Here is a 26765-nt window from a genome sequence, read left to right on the forward strand (position 1 = left end):
TCAATCCCTTTTAAGCTCTTTTTTCCCCCAAACCCCCACGATTTCCACCCCTCCTTCCCCACGGCTGATTCCCGAGGAAGTGAAGCCATTCCTTGGTTTTTCCTGGAATTCTGAGCCCTGAAGAACCCGGAGCTGCTGCTGGACACGCTGGTCCTCTGTGGGCATCTTACTAGACAGTGCTGGATTTTCTGCCTCTACTCTAACACTGTCTGGTAACGATGTTTAAAGGGAGATCCAAACCGCTGCAGGCCCCAAATTCCAGCCAGGAACTTTTCCAGAGGGTAAGGATGGATCTGGGGAGAATGGGGAGGGCTCAGCCAGGGAAAACGGGAATTTAAATCAAAATGTCCACTGAAAAATGATGGAGGTGCTGCTATCCCAAATCCGGGGTTTATCGTTAAAAATATTCAAAATTGAAATGATAATTCCAATACATTTTAAATTATTTTCAAAATTAAAATGATAATTCCAATACATTTTAAATTCTATTCAAAAATTAAAATTCTAATTCCAATAAATTTTAAAATTCTATTCAAAATTAAAATGATAATTCCAATAAAATGATTGCAACAGTGGAGAGCTCGGGAGGAGCTGCCCTAAATCCAGGTTTGTCCTTGGAGGTTGGAATTCCCAGGAAAAGCAGCAGAGGAGGAAGCAGGGGGTGATTAATTAAGGGTTGGTGTTAATGAGTAACTGCTGCGGGAGGCCCGCAGGAAATGGGGCAGGAATTGTGGGAATTGGATTTTAACGAGCCCATAAATCTGGGATGGGGCCCATCCCCCTCCTAAACCTGGAACTGGGACAGAAATCCCAAAAAATACAGAACATTCCGGTGGGAAATCCAAAGCGATTCAGGAAAATCCCTCTGCCCTGATGGGGAAAAACCAGGAAAAACCCTGGAAAATTCCCTTTTTCTTGGAAAATTCCCTGTTCCTTCCATCCCCTCCCTTTTCCTGCTGAGTTCCCCTTTCCTCAAATCCCCCTCACCACCAGCGCTGGGGTTTGGGGCTCAGGAGCTTTTTGAGGCAGTTTAGGAGCTTTTGGGATGGGTGGGAGCTTCTAGGGGTGGTTCAGGAGCTTTTTAGACCTGAATCCCAAAACCTCTGCCTCAGCAAGGGGAATTTAGGGATGAGGGGCATCCCAGATTTTGTGGGAGCCGCTCTGGAGGATTCCACCCACGGTAAGTCCTTTAAAGCATCTCCAGTTCCTTCCCCAGCCCAGCAGAACAATCAGAATTTCCATCATTTTCCTGCCTCCAAGCAGGCAGGACCAGTTCAAGATTCCCTGGGCATTTCTGAGCTTTTCCCTGGGGCGGTTTTGCAGCTCTGGCCGTGGGCAGAGCTGGGATTTCCTGGACAGTCCTGCAGATTGGTGTCTTACCAGGCACGCTTAGACCTGGCTACCTCTGTCTAATACTGTCTGGTAATGCCGTCAGTCGCACGGGCAGCGCCTCCAGGGCACAGGGACAACCCCTGCAATCTCACAGCTGGAATCCATTCTTGGGGTTTTGGGCACTGTTTCCGTGGCAGAAATGTGGAGAAAAGCCCCCAAAAAAATCATTTTTATCACCAGAATTAATGATTTTTTTTTATATTAATTGTAGACATTTTCGGTGCTTTCAGCAGGGCAAAAATCCCAGGAAGAATTCCCTTGAGAGGAAGAATTCCTGGAATTTCACAGCTGGAATTCATTTGCGGAATTTTTGTCCCTTGTTCATTGCAAAAATTTGGAGAAAAGCCATGCAAAATCCCTTTTATTAGAAGAATTTATGAATTTTCTTATTAATTTGAGGCATTTTAGGCACTTTTGTCCTGGTGGAAATGTGGGAGAATTCCCTTGAGCAGAAGAATTCCTGGCAAAATTCCGTTTTCATGGATTGCAGGAACAGGTCTGGGTTGTTCTGAGGCCTTGGGTGATAAAATGGAAACAATTCCCGGATTTCCATAAAAGCAGCGCTGCCTTTGAGCTGGGGCACAAACTCTGGGAATTCTCCAGGGGTTTATCCAGGGAATGTTGGTCAGCGTTGGATTCCCTCTGGAATTTCCTTTCCAGCCCCTCCAGAGCCCCCTCTGCTGCCGAGGGTTGGGAAAAGGGGAAGTAAAGCTGAGCTTTGGATGGAATTCCGGGGCTTTTTTTGGGATCTTGTTCCCATTCCCTGATCCGATCTCTGCTCCTGGAGGAGGAATTTTGATTCCCCAAAAATGGGATTTTCCCCCCCCCCCTTTTTTTCCTTTCCTGAGAGGTTTTCCTGTGAGCCCAAGGATGGTTCTGTTCTCTCCAGGTTTGGGATAAATTCCAAAGGGCAGAAGGGGGCTGGGATTCCTCAGGATCATGTTGGGATTGAGGCTGGAAACCCAAATCAAATAAAAACCCCAAAAGCAAAAAGGTTGGTTCAAATGATTTTTTCTTTGGAATTTCCCAAATTTTCCCAGGGAATCAGAAACTTCCCAGAGCGGCTTTTGGGGTCTCTGTTCCTGCAGGAATTCCCAGCTGTGACCCCGACCCCAAGTCCAGGGAAAGCTGCTGGAATTCCCTGGGAGCCTCTGGAATGTTCCAGGGAGGGATTTTCCCAAATTTCTGATCCCGCCCTGCCCTTTTACATTCCCAGTGTCTGTCCCTCCATCCCTCACCCCAATCCTTCTCCAGGGGAACATTCCCAGAGCTCCCAGCCCAAAATCCAGGGATCCTCCGGCAGAGGTTTAAATCCATGAGCAATTCCTCTGAAATCCCGGGAATTTCCATGAGAAACTTGTCCTGGATTATCCTTAATTATCCATAATTATCCACAATTATCAATACAGATGTTGGCACTTTGGCACTGGCATCTCCACAGGGGGCCAGCCCAAAAACTTCCCAAACTTGCTGGAATTACATCAAAAATCTTGGAATATCCCAAGTGGGAAGGGCCCCCCAGGGATCAGAAATCCCTGAATTCCACCTGAGAGCATTTGCCAGGATTTTTTTCCAGAGCTTTGACCATTCCCTGGATGAGCTTCACTCCCTTTTTTTCCTGATTTTCCTTGGAAATTTTCCAGGAAAATCCCTGGTGGCACAGGAGGAGCTTCCCAAGGGAATCTTTGGGGGGGAGCAGGAATGGGGTCGGGAGAGGCTGGAATGGGGTTGGGAATGACCCAGTGGGGCAGGGCTGGAAAACTGAGGGAAAAGCAGGAGATGGAGGTGTGGGAAAAGCAGGAGATGAGATGGAGGAAAAGCAGGAGATGGGTGTGGGAAAAGCAGGAGATGAGATGCGAAAAAAGCAGGAGATGATGTGGCCACCATTCCCACTCCTGAAGATCAGGATATCCCTGCTCCTGTCCTCCTGAACCAGCCCCAGCAGGATTTATCCCTAAATCCCACTTTTTGAGAGAAAACCAACCCCAAACTCTCCCTGAACCTGCTCCGTTTCCTGGGGAGAAGCTCCTCAGTCCCAGCCCGGTGCTGCCGGGGGCGTTTGGGAATCCCAGCCCCGCAGTCCCGGGATCTCTCCCTCCCTTATCGCATCCCTTATCGGAGCTCGCTGTAGACCTTGAGGGACAGCACCGAGAGCTTCTCCTCGCTCTTGTCGCCGTGCTCCTCCTCCGGGAATTGGATGCTGGAGCATTCCTCGCCCTGCGCCGGCCGCGGGGGCAGCCGCGGGAAGGTCGGGCCCGAATCCGCAGCTGGGAACGGGAAAAGTCAAACTCGGCTCGGGAAAACCCAGCGGGAAAACCCAGCGGGAAAACTCAGCTGGAAAGCCCAGCAGGAATGCCAGGAACCCCCCGGGAACCTGCCCCAAATCCCAGAGGAAATCCGGATTTGTCCCACTGATTCCATCCTTTTATCCCATCCAGATTTTATCCCTTTCATTCCCAGATTTTATCTCATTCAATCCCAGATTTTTCCCCACCCATTCCCAGGTTTTATCCCACCTCATTCGATCCCAGATTTTATCCCATTCAATCCCAGGTTTTATCCCATTCAATCCCAGGTTTTATCCCATCCATTCCCAGATTTTATCCCGTCCAATCCCAGATTTTCCCCCATCCATTCCCATGTTTTATCCCACCATTCCCAGTTTTTTCCCCCCATTCCCTCACCCCCCAGCAGGAGTTTGGGGTCCCTGTGGAGGCTCCAGATGCAGAAGTGCAGCAGGAACGTGAGCAGGACCAGCACGAACACGGCCACGGCCACCAGGATGGCCAGGATGGTGCTGGAGGGGAACTCCAGCGCAACCGGGGCTGCAATTAACAGCACTTAATTAACAATTAACACATTCTGGGGCTGGGGTTTGTTCTGGGGAGGGAGATCTTCCGAGGGAGTTTGGGGATGGATTTGGGGTTTTGTGGGAAAGGGGAGGTGGGAGAGGATCTGAGCTGAGGGAGTTGCGGGATGGGATGGAAATAGGGGGAAAGGGGAAAGGGAGAAGGAAAAGAAAGGGGGAAGGGAAGGAAATTTAAAAAGGAGAAAGGAGAAGGAGGAGGAGGAAAAGGCAGAAAAGGAAAGGAGAGAAAAGAGGAAAAGGAAAGAGGAAATGGGAGGAGGAAGAGGAAAGGGAAGATGGAAGGGAAAGGAGAGGGAAAGAAAAGGGAAGAGAAGAGGAAATAGGAATGGAAGGGAAAGGGAAGAGGAAGAAGAAACAGAAAAAGGAGAAGGCGCAGGAGAAGGTAGCAGCAATGTTTTCCGGAGCAGCAATGTTTCCCAGTTTCCCGGCTGGATGCCAGGCTGGGGAGCAGTGGGGCAGCAGGACAGGGCGCTGCCCGGGGTTTGGGGTACCTGGCTCCCGGGCAGGGCAGCAGGACAGGGCGCTGCCCGGGGTTTGGGGTACCTGGCTCCGGGGCAGGGCAGCGGGGCAGCAGGACAGGGCGCTGCCCGGGGTTTGGGGTACCTGGCTCCGGGGCAGGGCAGCAGGACAGGGCGCTGCCCGGGGTTTGGGGTACCTGGCTCCGGGGCAGGGCAGCAGGACAGGGCGCTGCCCGGGGTTTGGGGTACCTGGCTCCGGGGCAGGGCAGCAGGACAGGGCGCTGCCCGGGGTTTGGGGTACCTGGCTCCGGGGCAGGGCAGCAGGACAGGGCGCTGCCCGGGGTTTGGGGTACCTGGCTCCGGGGCAGGGAAGCAGGACAGGGCGCTGCCCGGGGTTTGGGGTACCTGGCTCCGGGGCAGGGCAGCAGGACAGGGCGCTGCCCGGGGTTTGGGGTACCTGGCTCCGGGGCAGGGCAGCAGGACAGGGCGCTGCCCGGGGTTTGGGGTACCTGGCTCCCGGGCAGGGGCGGGCGGGCCGCACTCCGAGTCGTGGCTGCTGTTCCCCGCCCGGCGCGTGCCGAGGCCTCGGCTCCCGCAGCTGTGGAAGGACGGACGGGGTTCGGTATCGCGGAAATTCCCCATTGCCTCCTTCCCTCCCTTCTTCCCCCAGCTCCTCCCCGGGCTCTGCCCCACCCCGGGCTTTGTGCCCATTTGTTTTTCCATGGATTTCCCTGTTGGGAATCATTTTTCTTGACTTTAAACTGGGAGTTTGGCTTAAGCTCTGCCTTGAGACTAAGAGAAATGCCCGGTCTTGCTTAATTAAAAAATTCATTAATAATCGCATGATCACCATCTTGGATTCAATTTGATTTTCTAATGGTAGTATTGAATATCTTCATTTATATTTCAATATGAATTGATATCATTATAACTATTACTGTTATTACTGTTATTATTATATTCTTCTTATTTTTATTCCCTAATTTCAAAGAGGAGAAAAAAAAAAACAACAGTCTATTATTTTTCCCAAATACGGGGAATATCAATAAACCCATACTCAGCCCATTAGTATTAGTATTAGTATTAGTATTAGTATTAGTATTAGTATTTATATTTTCAAAGAAGGAAAACACATTCCTAGCAATAGTTATTGATTAGTGATTAGTGATTATTGGCTGCTCCATACTCGGTCCAGTTGCGGCACCAGCTGTCCCTGGTGCTGGAGAAGGTGCCGTTCTCACAGCGTTTGCACTCAATGAGGAAATTCTGAGATCCTGCAGGGAAAAGGGATGGGAATGGCTGAGATCCCAAATGTGGGACAGCCAGTGGAGCACAGCCAGGGCTGCTCCTGATCCCTGTCCCATTCCCATTCCCTGCCCCATTCCCAGCCTCATTCCCAATCCCATTACCGATCCTGCTGAGCTCCCAGCCCGCCAAGCACTGGGGCAGTTTCCTGCAGTACTGACAGGGCCCATTCCCAATCCCATCCCCATTCCCGTTCCCAATCCCATTCCCAGCCTCATTCCCAATCCCATTACCGATCCTGCTGAGCTCCCAGCCCGCCAAGCACTGGGGCAGTTTCCTGCAGTACTGACAGGGCCCATTCCCAATCCCATCCCCATTCCCGTTCCCAATCCCATTCCCAGCCCCATTCCCGATCCCATTACCGATCCTGCTGAGCTCCCAGCCCGCCAAGCACTGGGGCAGTTTCCTGCAGTACTGGCAGGGCACATTCCCAATCCCATCCCTATTCCCAATGCCATTCCCGTTCCCATCCCCATTCCCTGCCCCATTCCCGATCCCATTACCGATCCTGCTGAGCTCCCAGCCCGCCTCGCACTGGGGCAGTTTCCTGCAGTACTGGCAGGGCACATTCCCAATCCCATCCCTATTCCCAATGCCATTCCCGTTCCCATCCCCATTCCCTGCCCCATTCCCGATCCCATTACCGATCCTGCTGAGCTCCCAGCCCGCCAAGCACTGGGGCAGTTTCCTGCAGTACTGGCAGGGCACATTCCCAATCCCATCCCTATTCCCAATGCCATTCCCGTTCCCATCCCCATTCCCTGCCCCATTCCCGATCCCATTTACCGATCCTGCTGAGCTCCCAGCCCGCCTCGCACTGGGGCAGATTCCTGCAGTACTGGCAGGGGTCCCCAGAGCAGCCGTACCCAGGGGGACATTGGCAGTCGAGGTCTGGCTCCGCTTCCTTGCAGGGCGCCGGGTTTCCTGCAGCAGGGAAGGGGTTAACGCCGCTGGTCCCAGCAAATTCCCGTTCCAAAGGAATTCTCATTCCCACAGGAAAAGGGAGAGTGGGAACTGGCGCTTCCAGACACAGGGAAGGGTCGGGAGCACAGGGATCCCAAAAATTGTCCCTCCCATCACACAATTACACACATTTACCTGCATTTACACACAATGCACACCTATTAACACACATTTTGCACACATTATATACAATTACACACAATTTACCCCCACTTATCCACAATTTACACACATTACACACAATTACCCACATTTACCCCTGATTTACACACAATTTACCCCCATTTTACACACAATTTACCCCCCCCCCCCATTCCCCCCATTTCCCCAGTCCCCTCTCACCTGCCTTCCAGGTGCACTTGGGGCAGCACTTGGTGTCACCTCCCCAGCCCACCCTGAGCTCCCCGTCCTGGCACTGCCCGGCCCGGCCCAGCCCTGCCCAGTGCCCGGCCAGCAGCAGCCACAGCAGGGCCCTGGCCATGTCCTGGCAGTGTCACCCAGTACACTGCAGTGCCACCCAGCAGTGCCAGCCCAACAGTGCCACCCCAGCAGTGCCACCCAGCAGTGCCACCCGGTCCCTGTCACCCTGCGGAGGAGGCGCTGGGGTTTTTGTGGCCGAGCTCTTCCTGTGTTGTTTTTGGGGGGCGGGGAGAAAGTTTGGGTTCAGACAGAGGTGGGGGCAGGGAAAAGGGTGGCCCCAAAGAAAAATGGGGTCTGGGGTCATGGAGGGTTAAAGGGGGTGACATTGTGGGGTTGGGAAGGGGTGGGCTGGGAGGGAGGTGGAAAATCAGCTCGTGGCAGAGAGCTCCTGCTGGCCCGGGGCACTGCAGGGATGGAGCAGCTGGAAATGCTCTGGGAATTCCATCCCTTCATCCATCCATCCATCATCCATCCATCTATCCATCCATCATCCATCCATCATCCATCCATCATCCATCCATCCATCCATCCATCATCCATCCATCCATCCATCATCCATCCATCCATCCCTCCATCCATCCATCATCCATCCATCCATCCATCCATCCATCATCCATCCATCCATCCCTCCATCCATCCATCATCCATCCATCCATCCATCATCCATCCATCCATCCCTCCATCCATCCATCCATCCATCCATCATCCATCCATCCATCCATCCATCCATCATCCATCCATCCATCCATCCCTCCATCCCTCCATCCATCCATCATCCATCCATCCATCCATCCATCCATCCATCATCCATCCATGCATCATCCATCCATCCATCCATCCATCATCCATCCATCCATCCATCCATCCATCCATCCCTAAAATGCATCCCAACTTCCCTAAAACCCATCCCAACCTTTCCCTCTTTCCCATCCCAACCTTTCCCTCTTTCCCATACCAACCATTCCTTAAACCCACCCCACCCCTTCCCCTCCCAGCTGCCGTTTCTCACATCAAACCCACCAATTTAATTCTTTATTTCTCTTTTTTTTTTAAACCCTTGGGGATTTTTTTCTCTGCTCTTTGTCTGGTTTTGCCCTTTGAGGCACCTGGCCCTATCAGGTGACGGAACTTTCCACTCACATCCGAGGCAGAGCTGCTCCCGGAGCTCGGAGTCAGCGCTGACCTTTCGGATTTATCGGATTTATCGGATTTATCGGATTGATGATCGGATTTATCGGCCCCATCATCTCCCTCCTCGCCTGTGGGGTTTTCTCGGCAGCTCCACCTCTGGCTGCTGACATTTCCGCTCCGTCCTCGCCCTGCCCGGGCCCCACGCGCACAGCACAGCACAGCACAGCACAGCTCGCTTCCCTCCCCTCCCCAGATAAACCCTTCCCACAGAAAGGTTCCTCTCTTTGGGCTGAAAATTTAGGGTCTCCATGGGGAAAATCCTAAAAAATCAGACAGAAAGATAGAGGTGACATTCCCAGAAATCCTCACCCCAAATCCATCAAAATCCCTGGATCCTTCCCAAAAACTCAACACACTCCATGGGAAGATTCCCCCTCTTTGGGCTGCAAGTTTGGGGACTCCACAGAGAAAATCCTAGAAAATCTGACATTCCCAGAAAGCTGCAGTGAAATCCTCACCCCAAATCCATCAAAACCCCTAAAAATCCGTCCCCAAAACCCCACTGGTTACAGCCCTGCGTTCCTCTGGGAAAAAAAATCCCCTCTCTGGGGATCAGGGCAAATTCCAACCCTAAATTCCAAACCGGGATGGAAAAGAGGGACAAATGTCCTGGGTTTAATCCCTTTTCCACACCCTGGGGATCCCAAACCCCCAAGGATGGGATTTGGGGAAAATCCAAAGATTCCTGGAGCTCTGTCCATGAGAATTTGGGAATATCCTCATGGATATTCCTCAAGGGATTTCTGAGGAATTTGGGGTTGGAGCCAGAAGGGGGTCGAGGTTTGGGATAGGATGAGGGGAAATGACCTCAAATTGTGCCAGGGATTGGGATTTCCTCATGGAAAAGGGTGGAATTCCCATCCCTGGAGGTTTCCAGGGAATTTCTGGACTCAGGCACTCAGGGTGAGGATCCCTCTGACCCTACAGAGCTTTTCCAACCCCAAGAATTCCTGGGAATTCTCCTGTGCCCACATCACCCCCACTTCCCCTCTTCCTGGAGCCTCCTCTTTGCTGAGCCACCCAAATGATGTGACTTGGGAGAAAACAAAAGGAAATTACCCCAAAACAAAGAAAACCACCCCAAAATAAAGGAAACCACCCCAAAACAAAGAAAACAACCCCAAAATAAAGGAAAACACCCCAAAAAAAGGAACAACCACCCCAAAAAAAGGAAACCTGCGCTGGGGCCTCACGTCAGCAGCACCAGGCCGGTGTCAGCCGCGGTTTTGGTTTCCTGACGCTCATTTTCTGCTGATTTTTTTGCTGGTTAGGGGAGAAAAGAAACCCCAAGCTCGTCCTTGCCATGAAAAAATCTCTCACAGGAGAATTTCAGAGCTGTTAGGCCCAGCTTAAGCCCAGCAAGGCCCAGCTTTGACATGAATTTCACCCCTCACGGTGGAATTTCCGTTCCCACATTGTGGAAAATCCGCGGATGTTCCCAGATTTTGGAGGGCAAATTCCCCTGGGCCCTGAGGGGGAGTCAGTGTCCCTTAGGCTGGGATTAAAACCCTTAGGCCTGGCCCAAACAGGACGTTACTCATGGACGGGGGCGTCCGGCGCCCCAAGAAAGGTCAGAGCTGAGGGACAGGGGAAGGGCTGGAGGGTTCCTGAGATCAGCAGGAATTTCCATGGAAAGGCTTCGGAAATGTGGGAGTTGCTGCCGGGAGGCTTGGGAAAAATGCGAATTTTTTCCCCTCAGAATAAAATTATTATCCAGGGAAAAATGAGATTTTTTTTTTTTCCCCCTCAGGAATGTGATTATTTTCCAGGGAAAAATGGGAACTTTTTACCCTTAGGATTGTGATTATTATACCAGGAAAAAGGGGAATTTTTCCCCTCAGAAATGCAATATTTATCCAGGGGAAAATGGGATTTTTCCTCCTCAGGATTGTGATTATTATCAAAGGAAAAGTGGGATTTTTTCCCCTCAAGGATGCAATTATTATCCGAGGAAAAAGGAGATTTTTTTCCCCCTCAGAATGTGATTATTATCCAGGGAAAATGGACTTTTTTCCCCTCAGGATTGTGATTATTATTCAAGGAAAAATGGAAATTGTTTCCCCTCATAAATGCAATTATTATCCAGGGGAAAATGGGATTTTTTTCGCTCAGGAATGCAGATATTTTCCAGGGAAAAATGGGATTATTTTCCCCTCTGGAATACAGCTGTTATTCAAGGAAAACTGGGATTTTTTTCCCCTCAGAAATACAAATATTATCCAGGGCAAAATGGGCTTTTTCCCCCTCAGGAATACAAACCTGGAAAAATCCCAAGTTCGGCCCTCAAGCATCACCTGTGAGGATTTTTTTCCACCTCTGGTGGCAAAATTGAGTCAAAATTGAGTCAAAATAGAGAAGATAAAAAAATCTGGAGATAATGGCAACGGAAAATCGTCACCAGGAAGACCCAAAAAAGGCAAAACCACAAAGCAGGAAGTGAAGATAAAAAAAATTATGATCTAAAGGAGGATTTAAAAAAAAATATTGCTGCTAGGTAATTAAAATTAATTAGGAATTAATTCCTTCTTGGAAAATGAAGGGAAATGTTTAATTTGTGTGTGGGAAGGTTTGGCAAGAAGGGGAAAATTGAATTTATTTTAATTTTTTTTCAGGGCGGTTAAAATGTTGTTAGGTTTGGTTCAGTTTTTATACAAAATTGGAGAAATATGGGAGATTTATTTGGAAGTTGAAGGGTAAAATATCCAGGGAAAAATGAGATTTTTTTCCCCTTAGGAATACAATTATCCTGGAAAAAATGGGATTTTTTTCTACTCATGAATGAGATTATTTGTCATTCTTTTCCAAGGAAAAATTGGATTTTTTCTCCTCATAAACGTGATAATTATCCAGAGAAAAACGGGATTTTTCTCCCTCAGGAATGTGATTATTTGACGATTTTCCAGGTGGGTTTTCAAATGCCGAAGTTCAGCTCACCCAGCCCAGCCCAGCCCTGCCCCACAACGTCCCCTCCTCCCTTCCCAGGCCGCCCCATTTTCCCCAAACACACACCAGGATTTGTTTTTCCAGTTTTATTCCCCAAAATGCCCCTTTGTACACGATACAAACCTTCCTATACATTGTATAAACCCCTTTGGATATGTATAACATATAAAATATCCCAACTCTTCCAAATCCATGGATTTAAACACCTCTGGGATCCCTGCATCCATCCCCTGCTGGATGTTTTGGGATACTTTGGGATATAGGTTTAAAATTCACATTTTCTGAGGAGTTTTTTCCCCCCTCAGGAATGAGACTATTTGTCTTTTTTCTTCTGCTGATAGTTGGAGGGAAAATCACTCCTGAATGATAAAAAATTCCATTTTTCTGGAATTTCTACAGAAACATTTCACATTCAGCAAAAGGACACTTTGGGCTCCTCCCAGACATTCCAGAGTTTGGGATTTTCTCCCAAAAAATTTCCTTTCGAAATTTGTGGGAAAGCAATTAGAGAGGGAAAATTCATTTCATGAAGTGTGGATTGAGTGTGACTTGATCCTGATTTTAGAGCTCAGCTTTGCCACTTGATCCTGATTTTAGAACTCAAGGATTTGCCCAAAAGAAAAAATATCCACACAAAATTCCCTCAGGAATTCTCCCAAATTCCAAAGGGAGATCTTGAGTTAATCAAAGAGTTAAAGCAGCCTCAAGTGAGCTCCAAACCAAGCAAACCCTAATTAGTGCCAGTGCTCCTTCAGCTCCATGGGCTCAGGAAAGCAGGAACAGCCCAGAGTGGGAATTTCAGTGTCAGTTTTTGATGAGGCTGGAGTTGGAATCGATCTGCTCCTCCTGGATGGGAATCCTGCAGCTCCCCTCCTCTGGAAAACAGGGAATGGTTCCAGGGGTGAGAACAGGACTGATCCTGATCCTAGAGCTCAGTTCTGCCACTTAATCCCAATTTTAAAACTCACCTGTGCCACTTAATCCCTATTTTAGAGCTCAATTTTGCCACTTAATCCCAATTTTAGAGCTCAGTTCTTCCCAAGTTTGCAGGAGAATTCAAGACATTTCAATTTCCATGGAAGCAAAAAAATATTCCCATTTTACCCTTGGAAGTTGCTTCTGGATCCTGCTGGGAAGAAAATTCCTGGCCTAAAATCAGGGAATTCTGGGATTAAGGGAAAATCGGGGAGAAGGAATGAAAATTTGGGATAATGAGCTCCTAATCAGCTCCTAATCCTACTCTGAATCAACCTCTGGAATTCCCTGCATTCCTAATTAAGAATTCTTTTATTAATTCCCAAATTAGTAACAGGGGGCCCTGATTAATGTTTGTCCTGGTTTTTTATCCCACAAAAAAAGGGAACTCACTGGATTAATTTTTTTTTTTCCCTGGATTTTTACCCCATAAAAAAGGGAACTCACTGTGCTGGGTGCTCCTCCCAGGCCCATTCCTGGTTTTTTTCTGGGCTGCCTGGATGATCAGGAGCAGGATGGAAATTCCACTCACCATCAGCAGGAGCAGGCACAGCAGGAGCAGGGATAAAGAGCCTGGAATGAGAATGGAAAAATTCCCTAAAACACCAGAAAGATTCCTGGTTCTGGATGGAGTTCCAGATTCCAGAGGGAGAATCCAGAACTCTGGGAATGGAGAGCTCCAGCTGCCAGGGAAATGTGGAATCCTGGAATGATGTGTGAAATACAGAAGAGGATCCAGAGAAATTGGGAATTCCCTCCCCAGGCAAGCAGTCTCAGATGGAAATGTGGGATTCTGGAACGCTGTGTGAATACAGAAGAGGATCCAGAGGAATTGGGAATTCCCTCTCCAGGAAAGCAGACTCAGATTGAAATGTGGGATCCTGGAACGCTGTGTGAATACAGAAGAGGATCCAGAGGAATTGGGAATTCCTCTCCAGGAAAGCAGACTCAGATTGAAATGTGGGATTCTGGAACGCTGTGTGAATACAGAAGAGGATCCAGAGGAATTGGGAATTCCCTCTCCAGGAAAGCAGACTCAGATTGAAATGTGGGATCCTGGAACGCTGTGTGAATACAGAAGAGGATCCAGAGAAATTGGGAATTCCCTCCCCAGGCAAGCAGTCTCAGATGGAAATGTGGGATCCTGGAACGCTGTGTGAATACAGAAGAGGATCCAGAGGAATTGGAATTCCCTCCCCAGGAAAGCAGACTCAGATTGAAATGTGGGATCCTGGAACGCTGTGTGAAATACAGAAGAGGATCCAGAGGAATTGGGAATTCCCTCCCCAGGAAAGCAGCTCCAGGGAACTCCCTGCCTGTCCTTACCCCATCCGGGCTCCGCGGGAACGCCGGGATCCCGACAGACCGCGGGGATGTCCCTGGGGCTGGATGTCCTGGAGCTGTTCTCGGGGAGTTCCGTGGGAAAGGGGCCCCCATTTTCCGGGAATTCCGTGGGCAAGGGGTCCCTGTGCTCCGGGAATTCCGTGGGAGAGGGATGTGGGCCGGGGCTGCTGGCACCGCCAGGGCCGCTGCTGCACTGGGCATCCTCTGTGCCCGTGCCGGCCCGGAGCGTGCTCTTCCCAAAGCTGCTGCAGCTGGAAAAGGAATTCCAGAGGGTTTGCCAACAGGGAATCATTCCTGAATCCCATCCACGCGATCCCATCTGTGTTTTATCCCTAAAAATTCAGGATTTTATCCCTACATCCCAAAGGAATGGGAGGAATAATTAAATCATAGAAAATGATCTGGGATTTTTTTCCCAGATGATTCTGGCACAGGAATTTTTTGTTCCCAAAAAAACCATCTGAGAGGTTTTAAAAAATGTGGAAAATCCTAAAAATCCCTTCAGGATCCTAAAAATCCCAAAGGATGGGATTCAGAGCACTTAGATCCATGTTTATTCCAATTTATTTCTCTGGATTTGGACTTTTCTTGGGAAAATGAAACCCCCAGAGCTGCTCTGGGCACTTTGCACCCCAAAAGACATTTTTCCCCCTACAAGGATTTTTTCCCCCAGAAAAGGATATTTCCCCCCTCAAAAAGGACCTTTTTTCCCCAAAAAGAGATTTTTTTCCCTCAATAAAGGATTCCTACTTGGTCCAAGGCCGGCAGTTCTCGTTCCCTCCTCTGGAGAAAGTCCCTTCAGGACATCGGGAGCACTCTGGGGGAAAAAAGGGATTATCCAGGGAAGGGGCAGCATTCCCAGTTTTATCCACTGGATAATTCTGAATTATCCAAGATTATTAATTCTGGATATTGTCTGGGAGGATCTCACAATTCCAGCCAGTAACTGCCACATGGGAAGCAGGATTTTGGGAAGGCTGGCACATCCCAGAATTCCAAAGGGAATTCCAGCTGGTACATGCCTGGATTCACTGCTTCCCAAGGGAATTCCAAATCCCAACTCACCCCTTCTCAAAGGGAACTCCAAACCCCAACTCCCTGCTTCCCAAGGGAATTCTGGCTGGCTCAAATCCCAACTATTCCCAAAGGAATTCCAGATCCAAACTATTCTCAAGGGAATTCCAAATCCCAATCACCCGTTCCCAAGGGAATTCCAGACCCCATTCACCCCTTCCCAAGGGAATTCCAGACCCCATTCACCCCTTCCCAAGGGAATTCCAAATCCCATTCACCCCTTCCTAAGGGAATTCCAGACCCCATTCACCCCTTCCCAAGGGAATTCCAAATCCCATTCACCCCTTCCTAAGGGAATTCCAGACCCCATTCACCCCTTCCCAAGGGAATTCCAGACCCCAACTCACCCCTTCCCACAGGAACGCCCCCGGCAGGCTGGAATCCCGCCTGGCACGCACAGACCCTGTCTGAGGTTTTCTCGCACGGCTTCACCTCCACACTGCCCTTCCCTGGCCAAGGCAGAAATTCATTAATTCCTTCATTAACAGCAACAATTAACTCCTCAGGGGTTTGGGGTTTTGTGTTTAGAAGCTGCAGAATTCAGCAATTTAACAATTCGTAATTAATAATTTAACAACTGTATCGTTCAACGATTCATTCGTTTGAGGATGGTGGTTTTTAGGTAGGCCCTCACGACTGGTGGAAACAGGTGGAAACAGCCAGAAAAGGACCCAAAAAGAGATTTATTCCCCCAAAATGGGATTTTATCCCCAAAAAAGGGATTTTCTCCCCCTATCCCCCCAAAATGCCCCAAACCTGTGATTTTTTTCCCCAAAAAAGGGATTTTTTCCCCCCCTAAAATGGGATTTTCTCCCCAAATCCCAGCACTCACGGGCGTTGCAGATGGTGCAGCTTTTGCAGAAGCCGTGGTGGTGCTGGGAGCTGAAATATCCATCCTGGCACGGCGAGCACACAGTGTCGGCCGAGGCCGTGCAGCGGCTCCGCATCCTCTCTCCTAAAAACACCCAAAATTTGACATTCAAGAGGATCCTGAGGGGAAAAATCCTGAATTTCATCCTTTGGGAGCAAACAATGTATCACTAACACAGGTGTCGGCTGACTCCACATCCTCTCTCCTAAAAACACCCCAAAAATTGGGATTCAGTGGGGTCCTGAGGGGAAAAACCCTAAACTTAATCCTTTGGGACCAAAGTGGGATTGGTTGGGATTGTGAGGGGAAAAATGCTAAATTTCATTGTTTGGGATCAAATGGAGCCCAGAATTTGGCAGTTCTTGTTTTTTAAGGAGAAAAAGCCCTGGAAGTTTGGCCGGGAGGAAAAATCAACATCTAATGGAGCGGCCGAGAAGGGCTGGAGTGGGCTGAAATTGGGCAAAATGCCTCCAATTTTTGTCCCAGTGGATCCCAAGTATCCCTTCTAGAGCCAGGGAAAAAAGTTTAGGAAATGTTCCTGACTGAGGCATTTAGGAAGCAAAAAAACATCAAAAAAAGCTAAAAACCACTCTCAAAAAGAAAGATTTTTCCATTTTTTTGGTGTAAAACTTATTTTTATCAGTCTAAAAAGTATTGCACTAAAAAAATAGGTTTTACACTAAGAAAAAATTTGATATTCCCCTAAAGCCCGGATCTCCCACCCCAGGCCCCGCAGTGGGCACTCACCTGGGGCGCAGTCGCTGCAGCATTTGTCATGGAAGCTGTATTGGTGCTCCTGACATTCCAAGCCCAGGGAGCCGGAGATAGGCACGGTCAGGAGCCAGCAGAGAGCGGGAAAATTCCAGGGAATCCTTGGAAGCGCCATTCCCGCCATCTCCCTCAGGGAGCTGTTCCCTCACGGCACCGGCACCGTCCCCTCACGGCGCTGTCTCCTCACGGTGCCTTTCCCCTCACGGTGCCTTTTTCCTCACGTCGCTTTCCCCCTCACGGCGCCTTTCCCTTCACGTCTCTGTTCCCCTCACAGCTTCTCTTCCCTCACGGCGCCTTTCCCCTCACGGCTCCGTTCCCCTCACGGCTCCGTTCCCCTCACGGCGCTGTGAGAGCCTCGCGAGCGAGAACGGCTCCGGGCGGGGACATTTGAGGGAAATTCCCGCTTTTCTCCACGCCCCTTCCCGCTCCCGGTTTGGGGTTTTTCGGCAGGAAAAGGAAATGCTGAGCTTGAGAAAGGTTTAAGGGGTAAAAGGAGCCCTCAAGGGAGGGCAATCCCGATGGGAATGGCCGGAAAAGCAGGGATGGAGGAGCGCTGTGGGAATGCCCTGGCTGAGGCGGGGAGATAGCGGGAATTCGGGAATTTCGTTTTCCAGACTGCTGCAGTTGGAGCCAGGAGCTCAGTTAAGTTCTAGGAGAGCTCCCTGGCATCACTGAATCAATAAAATACTGGGAATTAAGGAATTTCGTTTTCCAGCCTATTAGAATGGGATCCAGGATCTCCATTTTAGGTGTTCCAGCTGCCTGGAATTGCAGCTTTACCTTCACCGACTCCAGAAAATACTGGGAATTACAGATTCCATGCTCATGTTGTCCCAAAATTAAATTAGGATGGTGTTGGCAAAATCTCTTCATAGATAAATTACAATTATCAGTAAAATAAATTATGATTTTACTGGAATTTTTGTGTTTAAACTCATTTTATCAGAGATTATCCATGGAATTTATTCCTCTTATTTCCCACCCCACCCTGACAAACTTTAAAAGCAGCAGAATTTCCAAAGCATGGAGAGAAATATTTAATGGAAAATAAAAACAAAAAGGATATAAAGTCTTTTATCCAAGGAATTTAATAAAAACATCAAATAAAGAGCAGGAAAAGGGAAAGAGGGACAGCAATTCCTGTATTTACATTATATTAAGAATAAATTTAATCAAAAAAAACATCTCAGATTTTCAGGAATTCTTTCCCAAAGAGGGTTTTTTCCCAGGAAAGATGGAAGCAGAGGGAAAAAGTCAATTTTATTTGGGAAAGAGCTCACCCAAAGCCTGGAATTTCCCCCAAATCATCAGCAGCAGCTCATTAACAGCATTAATTAGCATAGAACTCATTAATTTTAGCAGTGAATATTAATCAAGCAGCCATCAAACTCCATGGGAACTCCCACTGCTCTGTCCAATAGCTTAAATTCAAAAAAAACCTTCCCAATTGTTTGATTTTTGACTAAAATCTGATTATTTTAAAGCCATAATCTCCCATTCCCAGTGCAGATGTCAACAAAACGATGTCATTTTAATATTAATTTAATCTTAATTAATTTTATTTTTAAAAATTCATTCCGAAAAGGTTTTCTGTAATATTTTAAATAAGTTCTTCCCCACAGCTCCCTGAAAAAATTCCATTAAATTCCCAACAACTCTTCAGGAAGTTGAGAAAAACACTGGAATTGAGTGCGAATATTCCCAGGAGGTCAAACATTCCTTGGAACCACCAAAATTCCCAAAATCCAACCTTTATTTGGGATTCCCTGGATCAGCAGCTGAGGAAAACAAATATTTCAGGAGCCGTCCAAATGGAATTGGGTGTGGAGGACAAACATTCCTTGGAATCACCGTTCCCTTCCCAAAACCCAAGTTTCACTTGGGATGCCCTGCATCAGCAGCTGAAGGAAACCAGGGAATATTGCAAGATCCTCCCACCCAGAATTCCAGCTGGCTTCAACCCCCCCAAACCAAGGAGGAAAACTACCTGAATCCAGGAATTCCCACCACTTCTTCCAGCAGGAAAATCCCCTCCAAGGAGCTGGGACGGACGGAAAATCGCAAATTCGCGACCACCAATTCCCGCTGCTCGGTTGAATCCTTTTATCCTGGGATTTCTTTTTGGGGGGTGGGGTTGGGAGTGGAACAGAAAGTTCTGGAAAGGGGGAGGAGGAAGCTCAGAACTCCTCGTGGACGTTGCGGGCGTAATCCATGAGTTTGCTGCCCGTGAAGTACTCGCTGTACTTGAGGATCTCCTCCAGCTCCAGGTGGTGGTTCTGGTTCTCGTCGGCCACGGCGATCATCTGCCGCGCCTCGTTCAGCGCGTTGTGCTCGTTCATGGGGTCCATGTATTCCTGAGAAACCATGGAAAAACGGCCTGAGCACGGCCCTGGGGGCGCTCCCAAAACCCCCTACTCCTACCCCAGCCCAAAGTGGGGGAAAGGTCTGTAAGAAGGGTTTCATGGGGTTTTTTTCCTGGTTTCTAGGATGCTACCAAAAAAATCGGAGATTTTTGTGGGTCATTCCATGAAATGTTTCTGGATTTTGGGCTGCAAATTAAACTCAGGAAAAAATTCCTGTTAAAAACGAAGGATTATCAATTTGCAGGACCTAAATTCTCTCGTTGTTCCTGCTTTGTTTGGCTGTTCCCACAGATTATTTTAAAATGAAAATAACATGAAATTAAAATGCAATTAACACAAAATTAAAATTAAATGGAAATGTTCCATTTTTAAATAAAAAAATGAGCCGTAAGTGAATTTGTGATGTTTCTAAAGCCGTGTTTTGGAATAATTGGCTGGCAAAGGACGAGGACTCACCTCCAGCTCCTCCATGGTGACGATGCCATCGTGGTTGGCGTCGATGACCTCCTGGAACTCCTTCCTCCTGTCCCTCACCCAGTCATCGTCGATGTCCTGAGCCTGCTGGTTCTCCACTGTGCCCACGGGCAGGGAGATGAACTCTGACAGGGTCAGCTTCTTATCCCCGTCCTGATCTGGGAAAAACACACACGTTATAACAGAGTCACTTAATTCCCGTTAAAAAACACAAAAATTTAAAATATGTTCATTTAATTCCCATAAAAATGGGTATTTCCTACTGATCTGTGAAAAAACCAAACCCCTCCCAATACCCACAGAAAAATGGGAATCCATGAACTCCACCAGACTATTCCATGCAAAACCTTCCTGAAACACACATAAAAATGGGACTCCATGGATACAATGGGAATCCATGGAACTCCACCTGACTATTCCATGTAAAACCCTCTAGAAACCCACATAAAAAATGGGAATCCATGGGAAGAATTCCCAGGAAATCCTGGATTACCTAAATCACAGACGATCTCCTGCACCGTGAAGTGCAGCATGCCCCAAATATCCACATAAAACCCAGGAATCCATGGAATCCAAGGACAGAATTGCCAGGAATTGCCATCTTACCGAGGTCGCGGACGATCTCCTGCACCATGAAGTGCAGCATGCCGCGGCTGTGCTCGGGGTGCAGGAAGGACAGGAACTCCTGCTCGCTCAGCAGCAGGTCCGGGGGGGGATTGTCCGCCTGGTACCAGCGATCCTTCAGGTTGTCCAGCACTTCCTGCGCTGCAACGGCACCGCGGGGCTGGGATGGATCCCAGAGGCTCATCCCAAACCCTGCCTGGCTCTGGGACTGCAGCTCATCCCAGAGGCCCATCCCAAACCCTGCCCCTACCCGGCTCTGGGACTGCAGCTCATCCCAACCCTGCCCTGCTCTGGGATCACAGCTCATCCCAAACCCTGCCCTGCTCTGGGACTGCAGCTCATCCCACAGGCCCATCCCAAACCCTGCCCCTACCCGGCTCTGGGACTGCAGCTCATCCCACAGGCCCGTCCCAAACCCTGCCCCTGCTCTGGGACTGCAGCTCATCCCACAGGCCCATCCCAAACCCTGCCCCTACCCGGCTCTGGGACTGCAGCTCATCCCACAGGCCCGTCCCAAACCCTGCCCCTGCTCTGGGACTGCAGCTCATCCCACAGGCCCATCCCAAACCCTGCCCCTGCCCTGCTCTGGGACTGCAGCTCATCCCAGAGGCCCATCCCAAACCCTGCCCCTACCCGGCTCTGGGACTGCAGCTCATCCCAGAGGCCCATCCCAAACCCTGCCCCTACCCGGCTCTGGGACTGCAGCTCATCCCACAGGCCCATCCCAAACCCTGCCCCTACCCGGCTCTGGGACTGCAGCTCATCCCACAGGCCCATCCCAAACCCTGCCCCTACCCGGCTCTGGGACTGCAGCTCATCCCACAGGCCCATCCCAAACCCTGCCCCTACCCGGCTCTGGGACTGCAGCTCATCCCAACCCTGCCCTGCTCTGGGATCACAGCTCATCCCAACCCTGCCCTGCTCTGGGATCACAGCTCATCCCAAACCCTGCCCCTACCCGGCTCTGGGACTGCAGCTCATCCCAAAGGCTGCAACGGCACCGCGGGGCGAGGATGGATGCCAAAGGCTCATCCCAAACCCTGCCCCTACCTGGCTTTGGGATTGCAGCTCATCCCAAACCCCGCCCAGCTCTGGGATCACAGCTCATCCCAAACCCTGCAATGGCACCGTGGGGCTGGGATGGATCCCAAAGGCTCATCCCAAACCCTGCCCGGCTTTGGGATTGCAGCTCATCCCAAAGGCTGCAACTGCCCCCATCCGTTTGTAGGATTTGGAACAATTGCTTTGTGGGATTTCAGTTCATCCCAAATCTTGGAATTACCTCCATCCATTTTTAGGATTTGGCACAACCTAGTTTTAGGAATTTCAGTTGCCCCAATCCAATTTGTTAGGATTGCAGTTATCCCAATCCATCTTTAAGACTTCAATTATCACAATCCATTTTTAGGATTTAAATTGTCACAATTTTTAGGATTTCAGTTGTCCCAATCTGTTTTTAGGATTTAATCTGTCACAACCCCATTATTTCAAGCCCTCAGTTGTTTAATCAATGACGGTTTTTAAGCCTAAACCCTGCAGATTTTTATCACAATATTCCACATTTTTGCTGCAAGAAAAGTTGAATTAGAAGTGTCTGAACAGAAAAATCAGCACCAAAATCCCATGGAATTCCTTCATCTCATCCCACAATCCAATTATCTGCCAATATCCATCAATTAACTGAAACACAATTTAAGCCTGAAATCCGAATTTCTACAGAAAGTGCCTTAAACTCCACACCCCCAGGTGCTTTTGATTTAAAATAAAAAAACAAAAAAATCATTTTTACAGTGCTTGGAGGAGGAGAAAAAAACCCTGAGGAAGTGGAGGATGAATAATTTGACTTTCCTACAGAAGATTTTGGGGCTCAGGTGCAGGCTCGGGGCTGACTCAGCAGCTCTGGGGTTCCTGGAATCAGCCCCAGGTGATTTCCCTGCACACTCTCAGCTTCTTTTTCTGCACTTCAGGCGCTTCTGCAGCACTGGAAAATGTCACCGAAGCAATTTGGAAATGACTCAGCCCTGCAGGGAAAGGGAAAGGTGCAGGGGGGATTTTACAGGAAACTGAAATGTTGCTTGAAGGGGAAAAACAGGAAAATTCCTCCTAAAATTGCAATTTGCATGGCAGACTCTGGTCAGGAACAATGTGGGATTTGTGTCCTCTGACTTCCGTTTTTGGGGGATTTTAGAGGAAATTTAAATTATTTTTTTGAAGGAGATTCCTCCTAAAAATTGTAATTTTCATGGCAGATTCTGGTCAGGATGAAGGAAGGATTTCTGTCTTTTGACTTAATTTTTGATTAAGGATTTTAGACTAAATTAAAATATTTCTTTAAGGGAAAAACAAGAAGATTCCTCTAAAAATGTCATTTTCACACCAAATTTCAGGTGGAAAAAAAGCAGATTTTTTTTTTAAGCTGGAAAACAGGAAGATTCCTCAAAAAAAATCTCATGTTCACAGCACATTTTACATTAAAAATTGCAGAATTTTTGGTTTATCATTTAACTCCTCCTCAAGCAGAACAACCCAAACATTTCCCTCCCATTTCTCTTCTCACCCCCAGGTTTTAATACCAAAACCCCAATTCTGCACTTACTTTCTTCATCTATTTTCAACTCCTCGTTGTTTTTGATTTTCTCTGCAATTTCCTTTTCATTGAAGCCTTTGCTTGCCAAGAATTTAATTTTATATTCATCCCAAGAAACGTGACCTGGAATTGAGAACAGTTCAACCTGAAATGATCAATTTTGCATTTCATTCTTTCAAAATCTGCAAATTTTCAAGTTTTTTAGTCCAACACCACAGCCCCACACTGAATTTTAGGAATGGCAACATAAAAGCTGTCTCCTGATTAATTTATGGGGTTTTTTTAGCCATAAAATTTGGTGAAAAATTAGATTTTTTTTCTTTTTTTTTATTTCTTTATGAAACAAATGCAGCACATCCTTCCCACAAAAATCCAAATTTGGGATTCCAGACCTAAACTTCAACCCAAAAATCAATTCTAGATCCCAGAATTGATTTAAAAAGTGATTTTTTTTGAGGGAAAAAATGTTGATCTTACCATCCCCATCAGGATCCACAGCTCTGAAGTGCATTTTGTTCTCCTCCACGGCCTCCTGGAAATGTTCATCTGTTTTTTCCATGATCCAACGTTGCATTTCCTTGGCACTGATTTTTTTATCATTATTTATATCCACCCTAGGGAGGAAAAAGAAACAGGATTTCAGTTTAGAGTTAGCAGGGAAAGATCTGGTTGGGTTTTGGTTTATAAATTGGTTTATTCAGCAAAAATTCACAGAAAAATGAATATTTTTGATTTTCTGTGAGAAAGACTTGGCTGATCAGCCTTCAGTTCAGAATTAAAGTAAATAATTTAATTATTTAATTCAATTTAGCAAGATTTAGGTTATTATTCAGTGATTTTTTTAAATTAAATCATGTTTTTGAGGGAAGTTTTCCCACAAATTATTCCTGATGGAATTTTGGGTCACTCCAAATTCAGAATTGGAAAAATTTTCTTGCAGACCTTGAATTCTCTCTCAATTTTTCTTTCCAAGCTCTTTTATTTTCAAATGTAATTGAATTTTTATTTTTCGACACATTTGAACATTGTACATCTCTTTGTTCTCCATGGGTTTTCTGGAATTTCTTGGATTCGGAGCTGCAGAATTCAATTTGTCCTGATTGAAATTATCAGGAAAATCCAAACTGATCAATCCTTAATTCATTAAGAAATTAATTTAAAAATTACAGTTCAAAACCAAAAATAAATCAAAATTTCTGAAGGGTTTTTTTTTAAAGCATGAAATAAATATTCAAAATATCACTTTAAAAAATCAGATTTTATTTTGCTACCATTTCAAATTCTATTTAAAGCATCTCCAACCCACTCTTTGTAACTCAAAATGTCACTAAAAATCAGATTTTATTTTGTTACCATTTCAAATTCTATTTAAAGCACCTCAAAATCATTTTTTTGAAAACTCAAAGAAAAACCAGAGTTCAAAAGCCCCAGTTTGGCTCTGGCCTTTATCTGCTGCCATCACTGAGTTGTTTTGATTGAAACTTGAATTATTCAAGATATGATTTGCCTTGAAATGTCAACTAAATGTGAAAAAAGAGATAAATAACCCCAAAAAATGCAGATTTAGGGAGTTTCAATATCACAACTTCTACCAGGAAGATGCTTTTATCATTTATTTTTTATTTATTCAATAATTACTTTAATGAAATTCTATTTATTCACAGCAAGCTGGCACCAAATAAAGCTTTGAAAGTTTAACCCCCTTGTGATAATTGGAGGTCTTTCATTAAAAAATGCAAATAAAGCCAATTCTGCCACCTGCTGTCTGAAAGTGCTGAAACAAAGCAAAAAAAATATTGAATTTTGGGAATTTTGAAATTATTAATGAAAAAATCTAAGTTTGAAATATCCACATTTCCAATTTTGAAATATGAATTAAAATACTCAATTTTAAAAATAAGGATTAACATTTCAAATATTGAAATATGAAAACTCCCAATTTTGAAAATACGAATGGAAATCCCTGATTTTGAAAATATGAAGTACAACCCCAAATCTGAAATATTAAAATTATCAATTTTTAAATATTAACTAAAATTTCCAATTTTGAAATATTAATTTAAATTTCCAGTTTTAAAATCTCCAATTTTGAAAATATTATTTTAAACCCCCAATTTTGAAACACTAAAATTCCAAACTCGGAATATATTAACCAAAATTTCCAATGCTGAAAACAATAAAATTCCCAATTTTAATAAATATTCATTCAAATTTCCAATTTGGAACTATTAAAATCCCCTATTTTGAAGCTACTAATTTAAATTCCCAATTTTAAAACCGTTGAGGCACAAAATCAGGAGGATGGCTTCTGTAGCAGTGCTGAAAACAAAAAGGTTTTAATAAAAGGCAAAATAACAAATTTTTTACAGAGAAAACCCGAGCCAGGTGCAAGAGACCCTCCTGCCCCTGGTAAACACCTCCCAAAAGTGATTGGTTTCTTTGTTCTCTTCTTCTCACAAAAGTGATTGCTTTCTTTCTTCTCTTCTTTCCCTCACAAAACCCATGGTTTCTTTGTTCTCTTCTTTTTCTATAAAATTGCCCGGGCAGGATTTTTTGGCTCCTGTCCATTGGCCATCCTTAAGTTTGAGGTGACAGAGGGTGTCAGGTCGTGTTCTGACCCTGTCAGTGTTGTTCTCGTTTCCTGCATTGTTTATTTTATCCTTTATTTTCCTCCCTATTAAAGAACTGTTATTTCCTGCTCCCATAAATTTTGTTGTCTGAGAGCCCCTTAATTTAAAATTTGTAACAATTCAGAGTTGGGGGGTGTGTTCACAGGGGTCCCAGAATGAGGGAAGAGATGAGAATCTTGACTCCATGTTTCAGAAGGCTGATTTATTATTTTATGATATATGTTATATTAAAAGAAAATTATATATAAAAACTATACTAAAAGAATAGAAGAAAGGATTTCATCAGAAGGAAAGGAAAGGAAAAGGGAAAGGATTATAATAAAATCTTGTGTCTGACCAGAGAGTCTGACACAGCTGGACTGTGATTGGCCATTAATTAAAAACAATCACGAGACCAAAGATGCACCTGTTGCATTCCACAGCAGCAGATAACCATTGTTTTTCTTTTCCTCTGAGGCTTCTCAGGAGAAAAAATCCTAACAAAAGGATTTTTCATAAAATATGTCCGTGACAGAGGGGGTTGATTTTCTCCATTTCAGGGGAGGCTCCTGCCTTCCCAAACCGAGACTTTATTTTTATTATAAATTAATAAAGGAGCCCTGTGAGAGCATGGAGCCAGATGCACCTGCCTGCAGCACAAACACGGGCCAGACTCACTTGGAGAAGATGCCCACGAGCTTCCTCCTGTTCCTGCGGGGCTGCGAGTCCTCCTCGAACTCCTCGCGCTCCTTGCCCAGGAACACCTCCTGGTGGAACTCCTTGTTCAGGTGCCCGTCCAGCTCCATCTTGACGCCGTTCAGGTGGTCGGGGGGCAGGATCTCGTTCTCCTCCCTGGCCTCCCCTGCCCTCTCCTTCAGCACAGAGTGGTTGGCAGGCCTGGCGTAAACATCCATCAGCAGGAAGATGAACAGGAGGGAGAGGTACAGAGAGCCCAAGCTGCACAGGAAAGCTTGTCTTGACATCATTTTTATGGGGTTTTTCCTTTTTTATTATTTACTGGCTGCTGAAATCACTGTGGGGTCTAAAAGAAAAAAAAAAGGAGAAAAAAACAAATTAAATTCTGAAGCAAAAGGTCACTGTGGGTTAAACGAACTAAAAGGAAAAAAGAAGAAAAAGCAAGTTAAACTCTGAAGCAAGAGGTCATTAATGAACATCTACAAATTAAAATAACCTATACAAAGTATTAATAACTTACATACATATAATTATATGTACATAACTTGTTTATATACATATATGCACATAACTTATTCATACACATATATGTGTACATACGGTTATATGTATACTTTAATATATATGTATATATATTAAAGCATATATATACAAGTGTATGTATACACTTCTATGTACACACACTTGTATACATACACACAAGAATAAATTTAGAGGAACCTACACAAAAAGAGAGGAGTTTTTGATGTCAGTCATTAAAAAAGCCTGTTAATTAATAAATATATGGAACTAATAGGGGCAGATCCAAGAGAAAGCGGAGCTGGAAAAATCCAGGA

General features: G+C 46.4%; 3 protein-coding genes across 4 annotated transcripts; all 3 read right to left on the reverse strand.

The window, feature by feature from the left end:
• Window positions 1–3504: 3504 nt before the first annotated feature.
• TNFRSF18 (TNF receptor superfamily member 18) lies at window positions 3505–7468 on the reverse strand. Its single transcript, XM_054291870.1, has 6 exons — window positions 7330–7468; window positions 6811–6948; window positions 5906–5993; window positions 5229–5317; window positions 4091–4217; window positions 3505–3664 (listed from the first exon to the last, which is right to left on the reverse strand). Exons 1-6 carry the CDS (start codon window positions 7466–7468, stop codon window positions 3505–3507), a joined length of 741 nt encoding a protein of 246 aa, XP_054147845.1.
• Window positions 7469–9787: 2319 nt separating this feature from the next.
• Window positions 9788–16700, reverse strand: TNFRSF4 (TNF receptor superfamily member 4). 2 transcript variants are annotated; one of them, XM_054292071.1, is made up of 7 exons: window positions 16553–16700; window positions 15767–15889; window positions 15282–15383; window positions 14611–14677; window positions 13843–14111; window positions 12964–13089; window positions 9788–9861 (listed from the first exon to the last, which is right to left on the reverse strand). In XM_054292071.1, the coding sequence occupies exons 1-7, from the start codon at window positions 16698–16700 to the stop codon at window positions 9788–9790; spliced, it is 909 nt and encodes a 302-aa protein (XP_054148046.1). The 2 variants fall into 2 exon arrangements, with proteins under 2 accessions (XP_054148046.1, XP_054148047.1); XM_054292072.1 differs by lacking the exon at window positions 9788–9861 and adding an exon at window positions 11695–12416 and having other exon boundaries at window positions 15767–16556.
• An 889-nt stretch (window positions 16701–17589) lies between these two features.
• SDF4 (stromal cell derived factor 4) lies at window positions 17590–26268 on the reverse strand. The gene is made up of 6 exons (XM_054291953.1): window positions 25912–26268; window positions 23102–23238; window positions 22634–22747; window positions 20020–20178; window positions 19396–19571; window positions 17590–18930 (listed from the first exon to the last, which is right to left on the reverse strand). The coding sequence occupies exons 1-6, from the start codon at window positions 26217–26219 to the stop codon at window positions 18754–18756; spliced, it is 1071 nt and encodes a 356-aa protein (XP_054147928.1). The 5' UTR covers window positions 26220–26268; the 3' UTR covers window positions 17590–18753.
• Window positions 26269–26765: the final 497 nt, after the last annotated feature.

The sequence above is a fragment of the Melozone crissalis genome, unplaced genomic scaffold (assembly GCF_028551555.1).
Source record: "Melozone crissalis strain CALT ecotype California unplaced genomic scaffold, PUWL_Pcris_2 ptg000107l_1, whole genome shotgun sequence".
Lineage (NCBI taxonomy): Eukaryota > Metazoa > Chordata > Aves > Passeriformes > Passerellidae > Melozone > Melozone crissalis.

Coding starts and splice junctions, on each gene's coding strand:
- SDF4 (XM_054291953.1), bottom strand. CDS start 26,219: ATGATGTCAAGACAAGCTTTCCTGTGCAGCTTGGGCTCTCTGTACCTC. Junction 23,239..25,911: donor CTCGTGGGCATCTTCTCCAA/GTGAGTCTGGCC, acceptor TTTCCTCCCTAG/GGTGGATATAAATAATGATA. Junction 19,572..20,019: donor GGAGATCGTCCGCGACCTCG/GTAAGATGGCAA, acceptor TGTTTTTCCCAG/ATCAGGACGGGGATAAGAAG.
- TNFRSF18 (XM_054291870.1), bottom strand. CDS start 7,468: ATGGCCAGGGCCCTGCTGTGGCTGCTGCTGGCCGGGCACTGGGCAGGG. Junction 6,949..7,329: donor CAAGTGCACCTGGAAGGCAG/GTGAGAGGGGAC, acceptor TCCCTGCTGCAG/GAAACCCGGCGCCCTGCAAG. Junction 5,994..6,810: donor CTGGGAGCTCAGCAGGATCG/GTAAATGGGATC, acceptor TTTTCCCTGCAG/GATCTCAGAATTTCCTCATT.
- TNFRSF4 (XM_054292071.1), bottom strand. CDS start 16,700: ATGGCGGGAATGGCGCTTCCAAGGATTCCCTGGAATTTTCCCGCTCTC. Junction 14,112..14,610: donor AACTGCCGGCCTTGGACCAA/GTAGGAATCCTT, acceptor TTCCTTTTCCAG/CTGCAGCAGCTTTGGGAAGA. Junction 13,090..13,842: donor TCCCGCGGAGCCCGGATGGG/GTAAGGACAGGC, acceptor TTCTCATTCCAG/GCTCTTTATCCCTGCTCCTG.